The 18,954-nt window shown below is 57.5% G+C and overlaps 1 protein-coding gene across 2 annotated transcripts in view; it reads right to left on the reverse strand.

The window, feature by feature from the left end:
- Positions 1-18,954, reverse strand: part of PDPR (pyruvate dehydrogenase phosphatase regulatory subunit) — a 37,284-nt gene that overhangs the window by 16,409 nt on the left and 1,921 nt on the right. For both annotated transcript variants that reach the window (XR_010990848.1, XM_068166525.1), the window contains exons 3-9: positions 16,866-16,999; positions 14,166-14,247; positions 13,156-13,319; positions 10,825-10,946; positions 9,632-9,749; positions 6,982-7,131; positions 3,313-3,505 (exon numbers count right to left, since the gene is read on the reverse strand). Coding sequence is in view for 1 of the 2 variants with exons in the window: in XM_068166525.1 (XP_068022626.1) it covers positions 3,313-3,505; positions 6,982-7,131; positions 9,632-9,749; positions 10,825-10,946; positions 13,156-13,319; positions 14,166-14,247; positions 16,866-16,999 (963 nt within the window). In the remaining variant the exon portion in view is untranslated. The remainder of the gene's footprint in view (positions 1-3,312; positions 3,506-6,981; positions 7,132-9,631; positions 9,750-10,824; positions 10,947-13,155; positions 13,320-14,165; positions 14,248-16,865; positions 17,000-18,954) is intronic.

Below are 18,954 nucleotides of genomic sequence, written 5' to 3' on the forward strand. Positions count from 1 at the left end.
AGGGCCCGGAGCAGGCTGCCCAGAGAGGTCGGTGGAGTCGTCTGCTCTGGAGACTCTCAAAACCTGCCTGGATGTGCTCCTGCTCTGGCAGGAAGGGTTGGACTGGATGATGTCCAGAGGTCCCTTCCAACCCCTAACATTGTGATTCTTGCTGGCTTCTTCCCCTGTGGAGCAGCAGCTTCTGCCTTCTCTGGAGAGATTCCAACCCCCGCCCCGGGCCAAGCTGCTGTTCGTGCCCTGCCTGAGCAGGGGGGATTGGACTGGGGGGATCCCCAGAGGTCCCTTCCAACCCCCACCATGCTGCAGCCATTCTGTGGTTGAGACATCAGCCAATGTCTCAAGGGAAAGAGCCCAGCTTTGAAGTCAGCAAACAATCTGGACAGGAGAGCTTCTTGCAGTAAGGAAAGAGAGAAGACAACCGACAGAGCCCCTAAATGCTGGCAGAACATGGAAGGTTTCCCCTCCTAAAACTCATCCACCAGCTTTCCAAATCATTGAGTTGCCATTAGGATGGAACATCCAGGACAGGAGGAAGGTAAGGACAAAGCCAGAGCTGTGGAGAGGCTGACACCATGTCAAGGCCCCAGGCTGTGCCACAGCCAGCCACCAGCCAGCCACCAGTGGTGTGCCCCAGGGAGCAGTGCTGGGCCCCATGCTCTTTAACATCTTCATTAATGATCTGGATGAGTCCATCAGCAGTAAATTTGCAGCTGACAGCAAGCTGGGGGCAGGAGTTGATCTGCTGGAGGGGAGGAGAGCTCTGCAGAGGGACCTTGCCAGGCTGGGCAGATGGGCAGAGGCCAAGGGCAGGAGATTGAACACATCCAAGTGCCAGGGGCTGCACTTTGGCCACAGCAACCCCAGGCAGTGCCACAGGCTGGGGGCAGAGTGGCTGAGAGCTGCCAGGCAGAGAGGGAGCTGGGGGTACTGGTTGATGGTAGGCTGAACATGAGCCTGCAGTGTGCCCAGGCAGCCAAGAAGGCCAAGGGCATCCTGGCCTGCAGCAGGAGCAGTGTGGCCAGCAGGAGCAGGGAGCTCATCCTGCCCCTGTACACTGCACTGGTTAGGCCACCCCTTGAGTCCTGTGTCCAGCTCTGGGCTCCTCAGGGTAGGAAAGAGGTTGAGCTGCTGGAAGGTGCCCAGAGAAGGGCAAGAAAGCTGGGGAGGGGTCTGGGGCACAGCCCTGTGAGGAGAGGCTGAGGGAGCTGGGGTTGCTTAGCCTGGAGAGGAGGAGACCCAGGCGAGACCTCATTGCTCTCTGCAACTCCCTGAAAGGAGGTTGTAGACAGGCAGAGGTTGGTCTCTTCTCCCAGGCAAGCAGCACCAGAACAAGAGGACACAGTCTCAAGCTGTGCCAGAGGAGGTTTAGGCTGGAGGTTAGGAAGAAGTTCTTCCCAGCAAGAGAGATTGGCCCTTGGGATGTGCTGCCCAGGGAGGTGGCGGAGTCCCCATCCCTGGAGGTGTTTAGGCAGAGCCTGGCTGAGGCCCTTGGTGCCATGGTTGAGTTGATCAGATGGTGCTGGGTGAGAGGTTGGACTTGATGATCTCAAAGGTCTCTTCCAACCTGGTTTATTCTATTCTATTCCAAAAGGAGGTGCTGAGAACATCTGTGTTGGAAGCAGGGGCTGAGGCTGGGGCATTTTTCAGCCCCTGCTGTAGGCTCAGCCACAACCCATCAGTGCCAGCCAGGTTATGCTTAGCTGTACTTCTAGCTCCAGAGCTGAAGGACAACTCAGACCAAACCAGAGCAGAGGGATCTGCTCACAGTCACCAAAGAGCAGAACAAAAAGGGCTTGGAGGCTGATCACCACCAGTGACATCAAGCAGCTAAGGTGCTCTCCTGCAGGCTGCAGCAACCAGGGGGCCAGGAGTGGTTTCACCTGCAGAAATGACTTTGGTTCTTAGAGAACCTCACTGCAAAGACCAAATAAAGTGGGTGGTGGTGGGGGAAAAAAGTCATTAGTTGCCTCCCTGGTGAGTTAAATTATTTGACCAACAGAGAGAAACCAGTAAGGGCAGAGGCAGATGCCAGCACATGCCATGACAAAAGAGCAGCTTGGTAGGAGGCTGGATGGCAGAAGGGCTGCTGGGCTGCCAAACCCAACTGCCAGAGGGAGTGAGGACTGCTCTGCAGAGCACCTTCACTGCTGGGATCACACTCAGCAGCTTGTCAAAGCATTTGGAGCTGGGTTGAAGTGGGAAATGATTCCATCCCCAGCTCCCTGGCAGAGGGCAGGCTCCATCAGCACTGGCAGCACACCACGTGGTGCTTCAGCTGCTTCAGGTTCACTCTGCCTGCAAGAGGAAGCCACTGCTGTGTCTGCTTCAGTGATCTGAGGACTTCACTCAGATGATAAAAGGGGATCAGGGAGGACAGAAGATGAGAGAACCCACACTTGGCTAAGCTTTCATCTCTCCTTGGTAGGTAAGGAAAAAACCCAGCCCAGGTAGCTCAAAGGAAGCTCACTTGATCCTCAGCAGGCTGCTGATCACTGAGGTGTGATACCTGAGGGGAGGGGTGCAAGGTGGGAGAGGAGGCCAGCACAGATGTGGGATGCACAGGAGAACACAGTGAGGACAGGGTGACTGCTCTTCTCCTCCACTCAGGTTGGGAATGGAAGAGGAGCCTCTGGCAGAGAGGAGGTTGGGCAGAGCAGAGCAGAGCATTCTCCACAGAAGGATCACCTGAGTGGTCTCTTTTACACAGACTCATAGACTGCTTCAGCTTGGAAGGGACCCTCCAAGGGCATCCTGTCCACACCCCCTGCAGGCAGCAGGGACAGCTCCAGCTGCAGCAGGCTGCCCAGGGACACAGCCAGGCTGAGCTGGAAGGGCTGCAGGGATGGAGCCTCCACCACCTCCCTGGGCAGCCTGGGCCAGGCTCTCCCCAGCCTCCCTCTGCACAACTTCCTCCTCAGCTCCAACCTAACTCTGCCCTGCTCCAGCTCCAAACCATTGCCCCTGGGCCTAGCCCCACAGCCCCTCCCCAGCCTGCCTGGAGGTCCCCTTCAGATGTTGAACTGCAGCTCTAAGGTCTCCCTGCAGCCTTCTCTTCTCCAGACTGAACAACCCCAACTCCCTCAGCCTGTCCCCACAGCAGAGGTTCTCCATCCCTCTGATCATCTTGGTGGCCTCCTCTCCACCCCCTCCAAGCCCCTCTGTGGGTGGGAGCCCCACAGCTGGACACAGCCCTGCAGGTGAGGTCCGAGCGGGGCAGAGGGGCAGGCTCCCCTCCTCTCCACCTGCAGGGGCAGCTCCTTTGGCTCCAACCTGAGCTTTAAGAGGCAGAAGAGTGGATGCTGAAGCACTTACTTGCCTGCTCCCCCACCATAAGAGATGCCAGCAGAGTTCATGCCAGCCAGGACGAAGTAGCCGCGCACGGCGGGCGACTCTCCCATGATGCAGCGCATGTCTGGGGTGAAGGACTCCGGGCAGTTCACCAGCTGCATGATCTGCAGGGCCTCCAGCTCGGGCATCCTGCGCAGCAGGGCACTCAGCAGCGGCTCTGCCATCCCAAACAAACACACAGAGACAGGTCACAGCCTCCCCTCTGCCTCTCCCCCCCACGCCTTGCAGCTCCAGCTCCAGCCCCCCGCTGCCCCGCGTCGCCCCGGCACGGCTGGAGGGGCTGCCAACAGCTCCGTGGGGAGTCACAGAGCTGGGAAGGGAGCTCCAGGCTCAGCCAGCTCCAAGCCCCTGCCATGGGCAGGGACACCTCACCCCACAGCAGGTTGCTCACAGCCACCTCCAGCCTGGCTGCAAACACCTCCAGGCAGCAGCAGGAGGCTTCCACCACCTCCCTGGGCAGCCTGGGCCAGGCTCTCACCACCCTCCTGCCCAACAACTTCTTCCTCACAGCCAATCTCAAGCTCCCCATTTCTACTTTTCCTCCATCCTCCCAAATCCTATCCCTCCCTGACACCCTCAAAAGTCCCTCCCCAGCTTGCTGGTAGCCTCCTTCAGATACTGCAAGGCCACAATTAGGTCTCCTCAGAGGCTTCTCTTCTCCAGACTGAACAGCCCCAACTCCCTCAGTCTGTCTCCATAGCAGAGCAGCTCCAGCCCTCTGCTCATCCTCCTGGCCCTGCTCTGGACACCTTTCCAGCACCTCCAGAGCCTTCTTGCAACAGGGGCCAGTAGAGAATGTTCTGCCTTACAGAGCACCCTAAGAAATGTTTGGCATCCTCCCTGGCTGCTCACTCAAGGCTGAACATGATGCTCTGGTGGTCATGGAGGGCTTGAGTAGAAGGTTGGACAGGAGGATCTTAAGAGGTCCTTTCCCACCTCAATGATTCCATGAGCCAGCAGTGTGCCCAGGTGGCCAAGAAGGCTAACAGCCTCCTGCTTGGATCAGCAACTGTGTGGCCAGCAGGAGCAGGGGAGAGATCATCCTCACATCCAAGCTGAACCTACTCATTTCTACTTTTGCTCCCCCCCCCCCAGCCCTATCCCTCCCTGACACCCCCAAAAGTCCCTCCCCAGCTTTCTGGGAGGCTCCCTAAGCTTCCCTAGGAGGAGACAGTGCCAAAAGCCTTGCTGAAGCTGAGGCAGACAACATCCACTGCTGTGCTCTCCCCTACACAGAGAGCCCTCTCTGTAGAAGGCCATGAAGAATACAGACCCAGAATCACCCAGCTGGGAAGAGAGAACCCCTGGAATACAAGAAACCACCACTGTCAGTGCTGGGAGGAAGCCTGGGAGGCAACACCACCAAGTCCTGTCCATGCAGCAACTGCCAGCCCTGGGCAAGGGCACTTGGCAGGCACTGCTGGAGGGAGCTGCAGAAACCAAACACCACAGGCACATGGCAAGTCAGCAGTGCTGCTGGGCCAGTGTCAGGAGAGGAGCAGCTGGCACTGGCACTCAAAAAACGCCAAACCAAGTGAAGGGAGCAGTGCTGGGAGGTTTGGGTGGTACCCCACTGCATGAGAGGAAAAGAAATCACTCCATCAGAGAAGGGACCTCTGGAGATCACCCAGTCCAACCCCCTGCCAAGGCAGCATCACCTGGAGGAGGTCACACAGGAACACATCCAGGAGGGCTTTGAAAGCCCTCCAGAGAAGGAGACTGCACCACCTCTCTGGGCAGCCTGCTGCAGGGCTCTGCCACCCTTACATTCAAGCACTTCCTCCTCATGCTGAGGTGGAACCTCTGATCTTCAGCTCTGTGCCCATCACCCCTTGGCCTCTCTCTGGGCACCACTGCTCAAAGCCTGGTGCCACCCTCCTGACAGCCACCCTTGAAGGGCTGCTCAGCACTGATGAGATTCCCCCTCAGGCTGCTCTTCCCCAGGCTCACAGCCCCAGTTCTCTCAGCAGAGCTGTTCCAGTCCCCTCAGCAGCTTTGCAGCCCTCTGCTGTCCCCTCTCCAGCAAGTCTCTGCCCTTCTTGAACTGGGGAGCCCAGAACTGGCCCACAGTACTCCAGGTGTGGCCTCACCAGGGCAGAGTAAAGGGAGAGGAGAACCTCCCTTGACCTGCTGGCCACACTCTGCTTGATGCACACAAGGGCACATTGCTGGCTTATGGCCATCCTGTTGCCCACCAGCACTCCCAGGTCCTTTTCCTCCACCAGTTCAGCCCCCAGGCTGTACTGATCCATGGGATGAAGGACTTCCCACTTGCCCTTGTTGAAGTTCTTTGGACTTCTCCCCATCCAGCTCTCCAGGGCATGCTGGGTGGCATGAGCTAGACAGCCCCTGGGGGCTGGAGGGTCACAGAGTGACTGAGGCAGTGCTTGCTGAAGGGGTGGCACACAAATGACTGACAAGTGAAGGGCTGGAAGTAGTTTGAGAGAACTTTAATCCTTCCCCACACCCTCCAGGGGAAGGCAGAGCCATGCCAGCTGGTCAAGCAGCAGCCTCCTGCTGAAGAGAATAGAATAGACCAGACCAGGTTGGAAGAGGCCTTCAAGATCATCCAGTCCAACCCATCAACCAATCCACCACCACCTAAACAACTCAACCATGGCACCAAGCACCCCATCAAGTCTCCTCCTGAACACCTCCAGGCATGGTGACTCCACCACCTCCCTGGGCAGCACATCCCAAGGGCCAATCACTCTCTCTGTGTAGAACTTCTTCCTAACCTCCAGCCTAAACCTGCCCTGGCACAGCTTGAGACTGTGTCCTCTTGTTCTGGTGCTGCTTGCCTGGGAGATGAGACCAAACTCTGCCTGTCTACAACCTCCCTTCAGGTATTTGGAGAGAGCAAGAAGGTCTCCCCTGAGCCTCCTCTTCTCCAGGCTAAGCAACCCCAGCTCCCTCAGCCTCTCCTCACAGGGCTGTGCCCCAGAGCCCTCCCCAGCTTTCTTGCCCTTCTCTGGACACCTTCCAGCAGCTCAACCTCTTTCCTAAGCTGAGGAGCCCAGAGCTGGACACAGGACTCAAGGGGTGGCCTAACCAGTGCAGTATACAGGGGCAGAATGACCTCCCTGCTCCTGCTGGCCACAGTGCTCCTGCTGCAGGCCAGGATGCCCTTGGCCTTCATGCCTGCCTGGGCACACTGCAGGCTCATGTTCAGCCTACTATCAACCAGCACCCCCAGGTCCCTCTCTGCCTGGCTGCTCTCAGCCACTCTGCCCCCAGCCTGTAGCACTGCCTGGGGTTGCTGTGGCCAATGTGCAGCCCCTGGCACTTGGCTGTGTTCAATCTCCTGCCCTTGGCCTCTGCCCATCTGCCCAGCCTGGCAAGGTCCCTCTGCAGAGCTCTCCTCCCCTCTCACAGCTCAACTCCTGCTCCCAGCTTGCTGTCAGCTGCAAACTCACTGCTGCTGGACTCCATCCCCTCCTCCAGATCATCAGTGAAGATGTTAAAGAGCACAGGGCCCAGCCCTGCTCCCTGGGGCACACCACTGGTGCCTGGCTGCCAGCTGGCTGTGGCACCATTCACCACCACTCTCTGGGCTCAGCCTCCAGCCAGTCCCTAACCCAATGCAGTGTGCTCCTGTCTAGGTGTGGTGGGCAGCTGTCCTCCTGCACTTACCAAAGTGATCCCAGTCTTCTTGAAGGTTATGAATCTCCAGCTGGTTCCTGCCTTCTGTGAAGAGAGGTTTGGGGTTCTTCTCGAAGCCCCCCGAGAGGATGCCCCCCTGCCAGTTGCGGATGTAGATCCTGCCATCGGGGTCCACCACAGCTGCAGAGGGCAGAAGAGAGGGGGCAAAGGGGCTTGAGAGGAGGGACATGGGGCTCAAACACCCAGGGTGGGGGCTGGTGACCTCCTGACATGGCCTCACCCACCCGCCCCACGCTTCCACAGCCTCCTGCTTCTCGCAGGACGCCTTGGTGAGCCACTTGGGATTGCTCATCCCTCCACAGCCAGGGAGGCCAGCTTTGGGACAGCACAGCAGAGCAAAGGCAGCCCAAAGCCTGGAGGAGAGAAGGCTCCAGGGGGAAACTTAGAGCTGCCTCCCAATAGCTGAAGGGATCCTACAAGGGGGATCCTTAGAGCTGCCTTCCAATAGCTGAAGGGATCCTACAAGGAAGGCTCTAGGGGGAACCTCAGAGCTGCCTTCTATAGCTGAAGGGATCCTACAGGGGGGATCCTTAGAGCTGCCTTCCAATAGCTGAAGGGATCCTACAAGGGGGATCCTTAGAGCTGCCTTCCAATAGCTGAAGGGATCCTACAAGGGGGATCCTTAGAGCTGCCTTCCAATAGCTGAAGGGATCCTACAAGGAAGGCTCTAGGGGGAACCTCAGAGCTGCCTTCTATAGCTGAAGGGATCCTACAAGGGGTATCCTTAGAGCTGCCTTCCAATAGCTGAAGGGATCCTACAAGGGGGATCCTTAGAGCTGCCTTCCAATAGCTGAAGGGATCCTACAAGGGGGAACCTCAGAGCTGCCTTCCAATAGCTGAAGGGATCCTACAAGGAGGCTGCAGGGGGATCCTTAGAGCTGCTTTCCAACAGCTGAACACATCCTACAGGAAGGCTGCAGGGGGATCCTCAGAGCTGCCTTCCAATAGCTAAAGGGATCCTACAGGAAGGCTCCAGGGGGATCCTTAGAGCTGCCTTCCAATAGCTGAAGGGATCCTACAAGGGGGATCCTTAGAGCTGCCTTCCAATAGCTGAAGGGATCCTACAAGGAAGGCTCTAGGGGGAACCTCAGAGCTGCCTTCTATAGCTGAAGGGATCCTACAAGGGGGATCCTTAGAGTTGCCTTCCAATAGCTGAAGGGATCCTACAAGGGGGATCCTTAGAGCTGCCTTCCAATAGCTGAAGGGATCCTACAAGGGGGAACCTCAGAGCTGCCTTCCAATAGCTGAAGGGATCCTACAAGGAGGCTCCAGGGGGATCCTTAGAGCTGCTTTCCAACAGCTGAACACATCCTACAGGAAGGCTCCAGGGGGATCCTTAGAGCTGCCTTCCATAGCTGAAGGGATCCTACAAGGGGGATCCTTAGAGCTGCCTTCCAATAGCTGAAGGGATCCTACAGGAAGGCTGCAGGGGGATCCTTAGAGCTGCTTTCCAATAGCTGAAAGGATCCTACAAGGGGGAACCTCAGAGCTGCCTTCTATAGCTGAAGGGATCCTACAGGAAGGCTCCAGGGGGATCCTTAGAGCTGCCTTCCATAGGTGAAGGGATCCTACAAGGGGGATCCTTAGAGCTGCCTTCCATAGCTGAAGGGATCCTACAAGGGGGATCCTTAGAGCTGCCTTCTATAGCTGAAGGGATCCTACAGGAAGGCTCCAGGGGGATCCTTAGAGCTGCCTTCTATAGCTGAAGGGATCCTACAGGAAGGCTGCAGAGAGACTTTTCCCTGATGGTGTCCAGAGCCAGGCCAAGGGGGAATGGTTTGAAGCTGGGGCAGAACAGGGTTAGACTGGAGCTTAGAGGGTGGTCTTCACTATGAGGGTGTTGAGACTCTGGCACAGGCTGCCCAGGGAGGCTGTGGATGCCTCCTCCCTGCAGGTGCTCAAGGCCAGACTGGATGAGGCCTTGGGCAGCCAAGTCTCGTTGAGAGGTCTCCCTGCCCACGGCAGGGGGGTTGGAGGAGATGATCTCTGAAGTCCCTTCCAACCTGAGCCATTCCATGACTCTGTGATAAAGAGGTCCCCAAGCCAGCAGGAGTAGGAGGACACAGGAGGGAAGCACAGATCCATTGTGGCACTACTAAACCACTGCACTGCCTTATTAGTTCCACTGGAACTGCAACCAAGACCAGACCTTCCACCAAGAGCTGTTCTGCTCTCCCCTCTCTAGGCAAACAGTAGTGAATTTTAAGGGGGCTGTGCCACTGACCCAGTGTGGGGCAGGCCACCAGCATGAGGAAGCTGGGAAGCACTGGGGTGAGGCCAGGCAGTCAGGGCTGGAATGCTTCTTCCAGTGGTAGAGACAGCTTGAAGCATTGATGGTGCTTCACCTGAGATGTCCCACAGCAGCTTTGCCATGGACAGGAAAGCTGTGGATGCATCTGGCTGTGAACACAGAGCTAAAACCCTCCAGGGAGAGTAGAAACCCCAACCCCTGGAGGTTTTGAAGGCCAGGCTGGAGGTGGCTGTGAGCAACCTGCTGTGGGGTGAGGTGTCCCTGCCCATGGCAGGGGGGTTGAAGCTGGCTGAGCCTTGAGGTCCCTTCCAACCCTGTGATTCTATGGCTGGAATCAGGCATGGAAAAGTGAAGCTGAAGAGCCCTTACTTGGTAAGTTGCTTGGTAGAGGCTCCTTCAAGGGATGGGTCAGGAGGTAGAAGTGCTCACAGGCATGGAGTGGGATGTTGACTGGCTCCCCCACGGAGTGGCCCAGCTCATAGGCCCACTGAAATAAACAACATGGTGCAGGTCAGGAGGCAAAGGGGAACTCCAGTGAAGAAAACAACAAGGCAGGGCAAATGGGGGAGCTCCTCTCTCTGGGTGTGCTTTGGCAAGAGGCCTAAGAGTCTCCACCCCTGCAGGGACTGAAAAGCTGGGGAGATGTGGTGCTGAGGGCCATGGTTTAGTGGTGAGCTGGCAGTGCTGGGTTCAGGGTTGGGAGGGGATGCTCTCCAAGGTCTTTTCCAACCTAAGTGATTTATAAGGTTTTGTTTGGTCCCTTAAATCTTCAAAGGGATAAACATCTGAACATGAGCCAGCAGTGTGCTCAGGTGGCCAAGAAGGCCACCAGCAGCCTGGTCTGGGTCAGCAATGGTGTGGCCAGCAGGAGCAGGGAGGTGATGGTGCTCCTGCAGTGGGCACAGGTGAGGACACACCTCGAATCCTGAGGTCAGTTTTGGGTCCCTCACTTCAAGAAGGACATTGAAGGGCTGGAGCAAGTCCTCAGAAGGGCAACCAAGCTGGGGGAGGGTCTGGAGAAGAGGGCTGGGGAGGAGCAGCTGAGGGGCTTGGGGGTGTTTGATCTAGAGAAAAGGAGGCTGAAGGGAGACCTCCTTACTCTCTACAGCTCCCTGAAAGAAGGCTGAAGTGAGGTAGGGGTTGGTCTCTTCACCCCAGCATCAAGTGATAGGAGGAGAGGAAATGGCCTGGGATTGTGCCAGGGGAGGGTTAGGCTGGAGAGGAGATGAGTGGCCAGGGCCTGGCAGAGGCTGCCCAGGGAGGTGGTGGAGTCCCCATGCCTGGGGGTGTTCAAGAAAGGTGTGGCCATAGCATTTGGGGCCATGGTTTGATGGCCATGGTGGGGTTGGGTTGGGTTGATGCCTGGACTCAACTCTCCCAGAGGGCTTTTCCAACCCAGCCCAGCCCAAGCAGCTCTCTTTGCTTTGTGATGTGAACCACCAAGGACAAACCCCCAGCACAAACCATGAACTGCAAAAGGACACTGACCACACCCCCGAGGGCAGCTCTGGAATGAAGGGAAGAAGAGAGAGAGAGAGAGAGAGAAGTGTTAGCAACTGGACCTGGCCAGCACAGTTGACAAAGTACTGGCACTGGATCTGTCCCCTGTCGGTCTCCACTGCTGCCACACGACCCTTCTGGACCGAGACGTGGCTGACGCTCGTCCGCTCGTGGATCTGGACACCTGCAGAGGGCAGAGGGAAGTCAGTGGCCCACGAGGCTTCCTCCTGGGGGGTCAGCCTGCCCACATGGAGCCCTTCAACTCAGCCCCAGGCCTCGGTGTCCCTTTCAGACACTGAACTCCTGCGGAGACCCCAGCGGAGGCTACAAAGCTGCTGAGGGGACCTGGAGCAGCTCTGTGAGCAGCAAAGGCTGAGAGCCCCTGGGGCTGAGAGCCTGGAGCAGAGCAGCCCCAGAGGGGAGCTGAGCAGTGCTCAGCAGGAGCTGAAGGAGCTGCTGCCCTGCCATCGGACAGGCATACGGTGGGTGCCCTGTGCCAGGCCAGGCAAGTGGGGAGCTGTCACGGCCACCCCAGCCCATCCTCTGTGCCCTCTTCCCCCCCTGGAAGGTGTCCCAGAGGCCTGGGTGCTGAAGGGCTGCCTCTCCCCCAGGGAAGGGGACCTGTGGGCCGCGGAGCTGGCGGGGAGCAGCCGCTGCCTGCTGAGCGCCCGGCTGTTCCCGGTGCTGCACGCCCGCCAGGCGCTGGGGCTGGAGGATGTGCTGTGGCTGCTGGCCCCGGCGGCGCCCGGCGAGCGGCTGGCGCGCTGGAGGGCAGCCTGGCGCATGTCCTGGCAGGAGCTGCTGCCCTGCCTGGACAAGGCGGCCGAGCTGGGTGCCCGCCGGGCGCTCTTCTTCCTGCAGGGGCGGCGCAAGGTGCGGAGGGTGCTGCTGGGGCGGCAGGACAGCAGCCTCCTGCCCCTGGCCCGCAGTGCTGCCCAGGAGGGCTACCACCAGGCCCTGCTGGGCACGCTGGATGAGGGTGAGCTGGGCTTCTCTGAGCTCTTTCTTGTGTCTCTGGGCTGCTTGGTGCTCCCCCCCCCCTTCAGCCACCCCCAGGGCATCGGACAAGGCAGTGTGACCAGCAGGCCAAGGCAGGTTCCCCTCCTCCTCTGCCCCAGGGAAGCTGTGTCTGGACTGCTGGGGCCAGTTCTGGGCTCCCCAGTTCATGAGAGGCAGGGAAGGACTGGAGAGAGTCCAGCAGAGGCTGCAAAGCTGCTGAGGGGCCTGGAGCAGCTCTGTGAGCAGCAAAGGCTGAGAGCCCTGGGGCTGAGAGCCTGGAGCAGAGCAGCCCCAGAGGGGAGCTGAGCAATGCTCAGCAAGAGCTAAAGGGTGGGGGGCAAGAGGCTGGGGCCAGGCTCTTGTCAGTGGTGCCCAGGACAAAGGGCAATGGGCAGGAACCCAGGAGGTTCCATTTGAACAGGAGGAGGAACTTGTTTGGTGTGAGGGTGCTGGAGGCCTGGAGCAGGCTGCCCAGAGAGGTTGTGTAGTCTCCTCTGGGGAGATTCCAACCCCAGCTGGATGATGTGCTCCTGGGCAAGCTGCTGTGGGGGCCCTGCTTTAGCAGGGGGCTCGGACTGGATGATCTCCAGAGGTCCCTTCCAACTCCCACCACACTGGCATCCTGTGACCACAGCAAAGCTGCACAACTGTTTAGTCTGGAGAAGAGAAGACTGAGAGGGATTTAATACATGCCTACAAATATCTGGGGTCTGGGGGTCAGGAGGGAAGGGCCAGGCTCTGCTCAGTTGCACCCTGTGACAGGACAAGGGGTAATGGATACAAACCACAGCACAGGAGGTTCCACCTCAACATGAGGAGGAACTTCTGCACTGGGAGGGTCACAGAGGATGGGAAGAGGCTGCCCAGTGAGAGGCTGTGGAACCTCCTTCTCTGGACACATTCAAGGCCCATCTGGATGAGTTCCTGTGTGACCTGTGCTGAATTTTGCTCTGGCAGGGGTGTGTGTGTTGGACTTGATGATCTTCAAAGCCCTAACATCCTAGTATCAGTCAGTCAGGGTTGGAAGGGACCACAAGGATCATCTAGTTCCAACCCCCCTGCCATGGGCAGGGACACCCCACACTAGATCAGGCTGGCCAGAGCCTCATCTAGCCTGGTGTTAAACACCTCCTATGACTCAGCACATCACAGCAGCATCCAGGCTGCGTTTCTGAGCGGGGCTGGAGCGGGGAAGCGTCGATTCGAAGCGGCCTGAACCTTACAGACCTAAAGGAGTTTTGTGTTCCAGCTCTTGGCATCCCAAAAAGAGATGCAGAGCATGGCTTTGGTGGCTGGAAAGGAGGAAGCTATTCATGCAGGAGAGGCCTCTGGAGATAAAAAAACCCACCAAACCAAACCAAACCAAACCCAAGCAAGAAAGAACAACCTCGTACCGTTCCGGGAGGCAGCGGTGGCCAGAGCGAGGCTGACGTTGGCAGATGACACCAAGGCATCTTCTGGCACATACATGGCCCCCACCAGGTCATGGATGTTGATCAGTGGGTGGAGCTGTGCCACTTGCTTTGGGGTGATGATTTCACAAGGGATCCCCATGACCCTGCCCCAAGGAGAGAAGGGAAAGGCTGCTGTTAGGGTCTTCTCGTGGGGCAGAGCTTCTCCCTCACATCCAGTCTGGATCTACCCAGCTCTCAATTTGTTCCATTCCTCAGTCCCCCTCCCCCAGTCCTATCACTCCCTGACACCCTAAAAGGTCCCTCCCTGACACCCTAAAAGGTCCCTCCCTAGCTTTCTTGTAGGCCCCCCAGCAGACACAGGAAGGCCACACAATGTCCCATGGAGAACTCTGCTGTCCACTAGGACTCTGCGGTACAGTTTGAGGCTGGACCTTCAAAATGTTGCCACAGCTCTTGAACAGAAAGTAGCAGAATGTGACTAAATCTGGATGTAAAAAGAGGAATGATGATGGTAAGGCCTGAATCATCCCCCATGGGACAAAGCTCTGACACAGAGGTGAGTTTTGGGGCACTAACTTTCCCCTCTCTTTTTGGCTCTCTCCCTCTCTTTGTGCTTCTGCTGCCTTTGCTGACCGTGACTGCGCTCTCCTGGTGGTTAGGTCACCACCAGCAACTCTCTGCTCTTCCTCTTGGCCCTTGCCCAGGGGGTTTGGAAGGGGAAAAAGCTCTTGGCAGCCCCCTGCTTTGCCCAGAGAGGGCTGCTTGTGCTGGTTATAAACTGTAAAGCTGGGTAAACAGTGGATGCTTTATCCATAGCCATTGCCTTGCAGATTCTAGTTTTGCTTTGCAAACACAGCTTCATTTGTTTTCCAACTGACAGTTTGATGTTGGGGTGGGGGAGTGGGGGGAATTTCAGCCCACCACAGGGTGGCAGCAGGGGAGCTGGGGCAGGCTGGAGGGGCAGCAGCAGCTCCTGGGCCCTTACGTACTTGAGGGAGGAGGCGATGCGCTTCAGGGAGATGAGGCGGTCCTGGGTCTGGGCCAGGGAGATGGAGCCTGTCTTCACATACCCTAGGGCAACAACCAAAGCTAGGTCAGAACTTCCAAGTCCTCCTTCATCTCAGAACCCCTTGCTCCCACTGCTCAGCAGCCTGGGAAATCCCAAGCTCCCCAAACACCTTCAAAGGCTCAGCGGCTGCTCCTTAAGAGCTGCATCGCCTCAACCTCTCAGCTTCTTTCTGCTTGCCCTGGGCCTTGAACTTGGTGACCTCTGAAGGTCAACACTCAGAACACACTCAGAATCAATAGGGTTGGAAAAGACCTCAAGGATCATCAAGTCCAACCTGGCACCCAACATCTCCTGACTAATAAACCATGGCACCAAGTGCCACATCCAATCCCCGCTGGAACACCCCCAGGGGTGGGGACTCCACCACCTCCCTGGGCAGCACATCCCAAGGGCCAACAACTCTCTCTGGGAAGAACTTTCTCTTCCCCTCCAGCCTGAACCTCCCCTGGCACAGCTTGAGACTGTGTCCTCTTGTTCTGGTGCTGGGTGCCTGGGAGAAGAGACCAACCCCTGCCTGGTTCCAACCTCCCTGCAGGGAGTTGGAGAGAGCAAGAAGGTCTCCCCTGAGCCTCCTCTTCTCCAGGCTAAGCAACCCCAGCTCCCTCAGCCTCTCCTCACAGGGCTGTGCCCCAGACCCCTCCCCAGCTTTGTTGCCCTTCTCTGGACACCTTCCAGCAGCTCAACCTCTTTCCTAACCTGAGGAGCCCAGAGCTGGACACAGGACTCAAGGTGTGGCCTAACCAGTGCAGTGTACAGGGGCAGAATGACCTCCCTGCTCCTGCTGGCCACACTGCTCCTGATGCAGGTCAGGATGCCCTTGACCCTCCTGGCTGCCTGGGCACACTGCTGGCTCATGTTCAGCCTACCATCAACCAGCACCCCCAGCTCCCTCTCTGCCTGGTTGCTCTCAGCCACTCTGCCCCCATCCTGTAGCACTGCCTGGGGTTGCTGTGGCCAAAGTGCAGCCCCTGGCACTTGGATGTGTTCAATCTCCTGCACTTGGCCTCTGCCCATCTGCCCAGCCTGGCAAGCTCCCTCTGCAGAGCCCTTCTTCCCTCCAACAGATCAACTCCTGCCCCTAGCTTGGTGTCACCTGCACATTTAGTGATGATGAACTCCATCCCCTCCTCCAACCTAACCCATCCCATGATTTATTTGGGTTTTTTTCAGTGTAATACTCCATGATTCAAATAATTCTACCATTAGGCTGCCCAGAGAGGTTGTGGAGCCTCCTTGTCTGGAGAGCTTCCAACCCCACCTTGGCCACTGCCATCCTGGGCAAGCTGCTGTGGGGTTCCCCCTGCCTTTAGCAGCAGGGGTTGGACTGGATGACCTTCAGAGGTCCCTTCCAAGCATTCTCTGATTTACAGAGAATCAACTTCACACAGGGTCTCTATTAAAAAAAGAGAGGTGACTGGGAAAGAAACCAAACCAAAGAGCTGTGGTAACTGCCCAGAAGAGCAAATCCTCAACCACCCCACACAGGACTCCACCACCTGCAGGAGACTCAACCTGAGCTTAATTGAAGGCAGAGTTCTTAACCTCTGCTGGCTCTGACACAAGGCCTTGCCAGCAGAAAACTTCCACTAACCAAGTTGTTCTTATCAGGAGCAGTTTGGGAAGGAAAGGAAGAATTTCAGTGCTTTCCTCTTGTTATTTCCAGGGTGAGGATAGAGCAAAGCAAGCTCCAGAGAGACCTCAGAGCTGCCTTCCAGTACATGAAAGGGGCTCCAGGAGAGCTGGGGAGGGACTCTGGACAAGGGCTGGGAGTGACAGGAGGAGGGACAATGGCTTGGAGCTGGGAGAGGGGAGATGAGGAAAAAGTTTTGACAGTGAGGGAGGGTAGACACAGGCACAGGTTGCCCAGGGAGGTTGTGGCTGCCCCTTCCCTGGAGGTGACTCAAGGCCAGGCTGGATGAGGCCTTGAGCTCCCTCCCTGGAGGTGTTCAAAGCCAGGCTGAATGAGGCCTTGAGCTCCCTCCCTGGAGGTGTTCAAGGCCAGGCTGAATGAGGCCTTGAGCTCCCTCCCTGGAGGTGTTCAAGGCCAGGCTGGATGAGGCCTTGAGCTCCCTCCCTGGAGGTGTTCAAGGCCAGGCTGAATGAGGCCTTGATCAGCCTGGGCTGGTGGGAGGGGGGCCCTGCCCATGGCAGGGAGTTGGAACTGGATGATCTTTAAGGTCCATTCCAACCTAAACCTTTCTGTCAATCCACGATCTCCTTTTGCCTTGGTGCTTCTGTTTCTCCTCTTTCTGAGAAGGGAATTGGCACAGAAAACAATCACAGAAGCTTGGAGAAGACCCTGCCCAAGACCCCGGAGTCCAACCACCAGTGGGCCATTTGCTCCAGGCACTGCAACAGACTCTGTAATGTCCTTGTGGAAACCCCCCCTGTGTTTGCCCACATTACAGACAACACATAAAGGCTCCCAGTTTGCTCCCAGTCAGCCTTGGGTTTGACCATCTGGTGCTCTTCTGCCTGCCTCCAACAGCTCTTTGCCTCGGGCTCGGTCAGCGTGCTTCGCTTGTGAGGGGGAGCAGCCAACACTTGCAGAAGTGCCATCCCTCCTTCAGTGCCAATACCTTGATCCAGCTGCTCAGAGTTTACTCCAGGATTTCAGTACCTGTGCTCACTCCTGTCTCCTGCTCCAGCTGCTGGTAGAGCTTGTTAGAGTAGTCTGCCATCTTCAGCTCGATGGACACGGGCCGGGCCATGCTGACGATGCCGGCGCAGAAGCGAGTGGTGCCAGCAGCCAACCTGCAGGGGAAGTTGCAAGAGGCCTCAGCCAGCTGACAGCACAAGCAGGCACCAGCCCCTCCCCCAGAGGCATTGGACCAAGGGGAATTACAGAATAGAATGAACCAGGTTGGAAGAGACCTTTGAGATCATCAAGTCCAACCTATCAACCAATCCAACACCACCTAAACAACTCAACCATGGCACCAAGCACCCCACCAAGTCTCCTCCTGAACACCTCCAGGCATGGGGACTCCACCACCTCCCCAGGCAGCCCATTCCAATGGGCAATCACTCTCTCTGTGTAGAACTTCTTCCTAACATCCAGCCTAAACCTCCCCTGGCACAGCTTGAGACTGTGTCCTCTTGTTCTGGTGCTGGCTGCCTGGGACAAGAGACCAACCCCCACCTGGCTCCAACCTCCCTGCAGGGAGTTGCAGAGAGCAAGAAGGTCTCCCCTGAGCCTCCTCTTCTCCAGGCTAAGCAACCCCAGCTCCCTCAGCCTCTCCTCACAGGGCTGTGCCCCAGACCCCTCCCCAGCTTTCTTGCCCTTCTCTGGACACCTTCCAGCAGCTCAACCTCTTTCCTAACCTGAGGAGCCCAGAGCTGGACACAGGACTCAAGGGGTGGCCTGAGCAGTGCTGAGCACAGGGCAGGATGAGCTCCCTGCTCCTGCTGGCCACACTGCTCCTGATGCAGGCCAAGATGCCATTGGCCCTCTTGGCTGCCTGGGCACACTGCTGGCTCCTGTTCAGGCAGCTGTCAATCAGCACCCCCAGCTCCCTCTCTGCCTGGCTGCTCTCAGGCTGCCCCCAGCCTGTAGCACTGCCTGGGGTTGCTGTGGCCAAAGTGCAGCCCCTAGCACTTGGATGTGTTCAATCTCCTGCCCTTGGCCTCTGCCCATCTGCCCAGCCTGGCAAGGTCCCTCTGCAGAGCCTCTCTGCCCTCCAGCAGATCAACTCCTGCCCCCAGCTTGCTGTCAGCTGCAAACTCACTGCTGCTGGACTCCATCCCCTCCTCCAGATCATCAATGAGGATATTGATCAGGCTGGGGCCCAGCACTGCTCCCTGGGGCACACCACTGGTGCCTGGCTGCCAGCTGGCTGTGGCACCATTCACCACCACTCTCTGGGCCTGGCACCCCTCAGCTCACTTTACATGCTGCCTTCCAAGCCCTCTGTAACTAGTCCTGAATGCTGACGTTTTTCACCTCACAGAATGGGTTGGACTCAATGATCTTAAAAGGTCCTTTCCAACCTAAGTGATTCTTAGGTGATTCTTGGTGAGACACTGGAAGAGGTTGCCCAGGGAGGTGGTAGAAGCCCCATCCCTTGAGGCTCCTCTTCAAAGCTCTCAAGCTCTGCCTCATAGCCAAGGCAGCCAAACTGCTTAATGAGACCAGCACAAATGGACCCCTGAAACCAAACTCTAACCACAGGGGAGGGCTGCAGAGTCAGCTTCCACCAGCATCCACATGCTCTGCCCCCAGGCTGTAGGTGCAGCTCCCCAAGGAGCACACCAGGGCTGGCTGGTCCTCAGCCAAACTGTGCTGGCCTTGGCTGCTTCACAGACAGGCACTAAATCCTGCCTCAGACAGATCAGCTGCAACCAGCTTGCAGGGGGCTGCTTCAGTGGTGCCCTGCTCTTAAGCCCTACACCTCCTGCAATCCCTACTAAGCTTTGCAGGTGGTGCAAAGCTTCACACCTCACCCTGCTTCTAGAGAGGATCAGGTGGGGCTGGATGATCCGCACAGGTTCCTAGTTCCCTTACAATGCTCCAGCTTTGCCAGTTCCACCATGGTTTACATGACTACCTGTGGCTACAGCACAGCAGATGGAGCTCTCCCAAAGGAGCTGGGCTCCATGGAAAGGCCATAGCAGGCCAGAGATGTCCCAAGAGGAGCTGCACCCCATGAGAGACTCCCCTGGAGCCCAGCACTGCTCATACCCACACCATCCACTCCTGTGCTTCTCGA

The sequence above is a fragment of the Melanerpes formicivorus genome, unplaced genomic scaffold (assembly GCF_026170545.1).
Source record: "Melanerpes formicivorus ecotype bairdi unplaced genomic scaffold, bMelFor1.0.p_v2 SCAF_102, whole genome shotgun sequence".
NCBI classification, from domain to species: domain Eukaryota; kingdom Metazoa; phylum Chordata; class Aves; order Piciformes; family Picidae; genus Melanerpes; species Melanerpes formicivorus.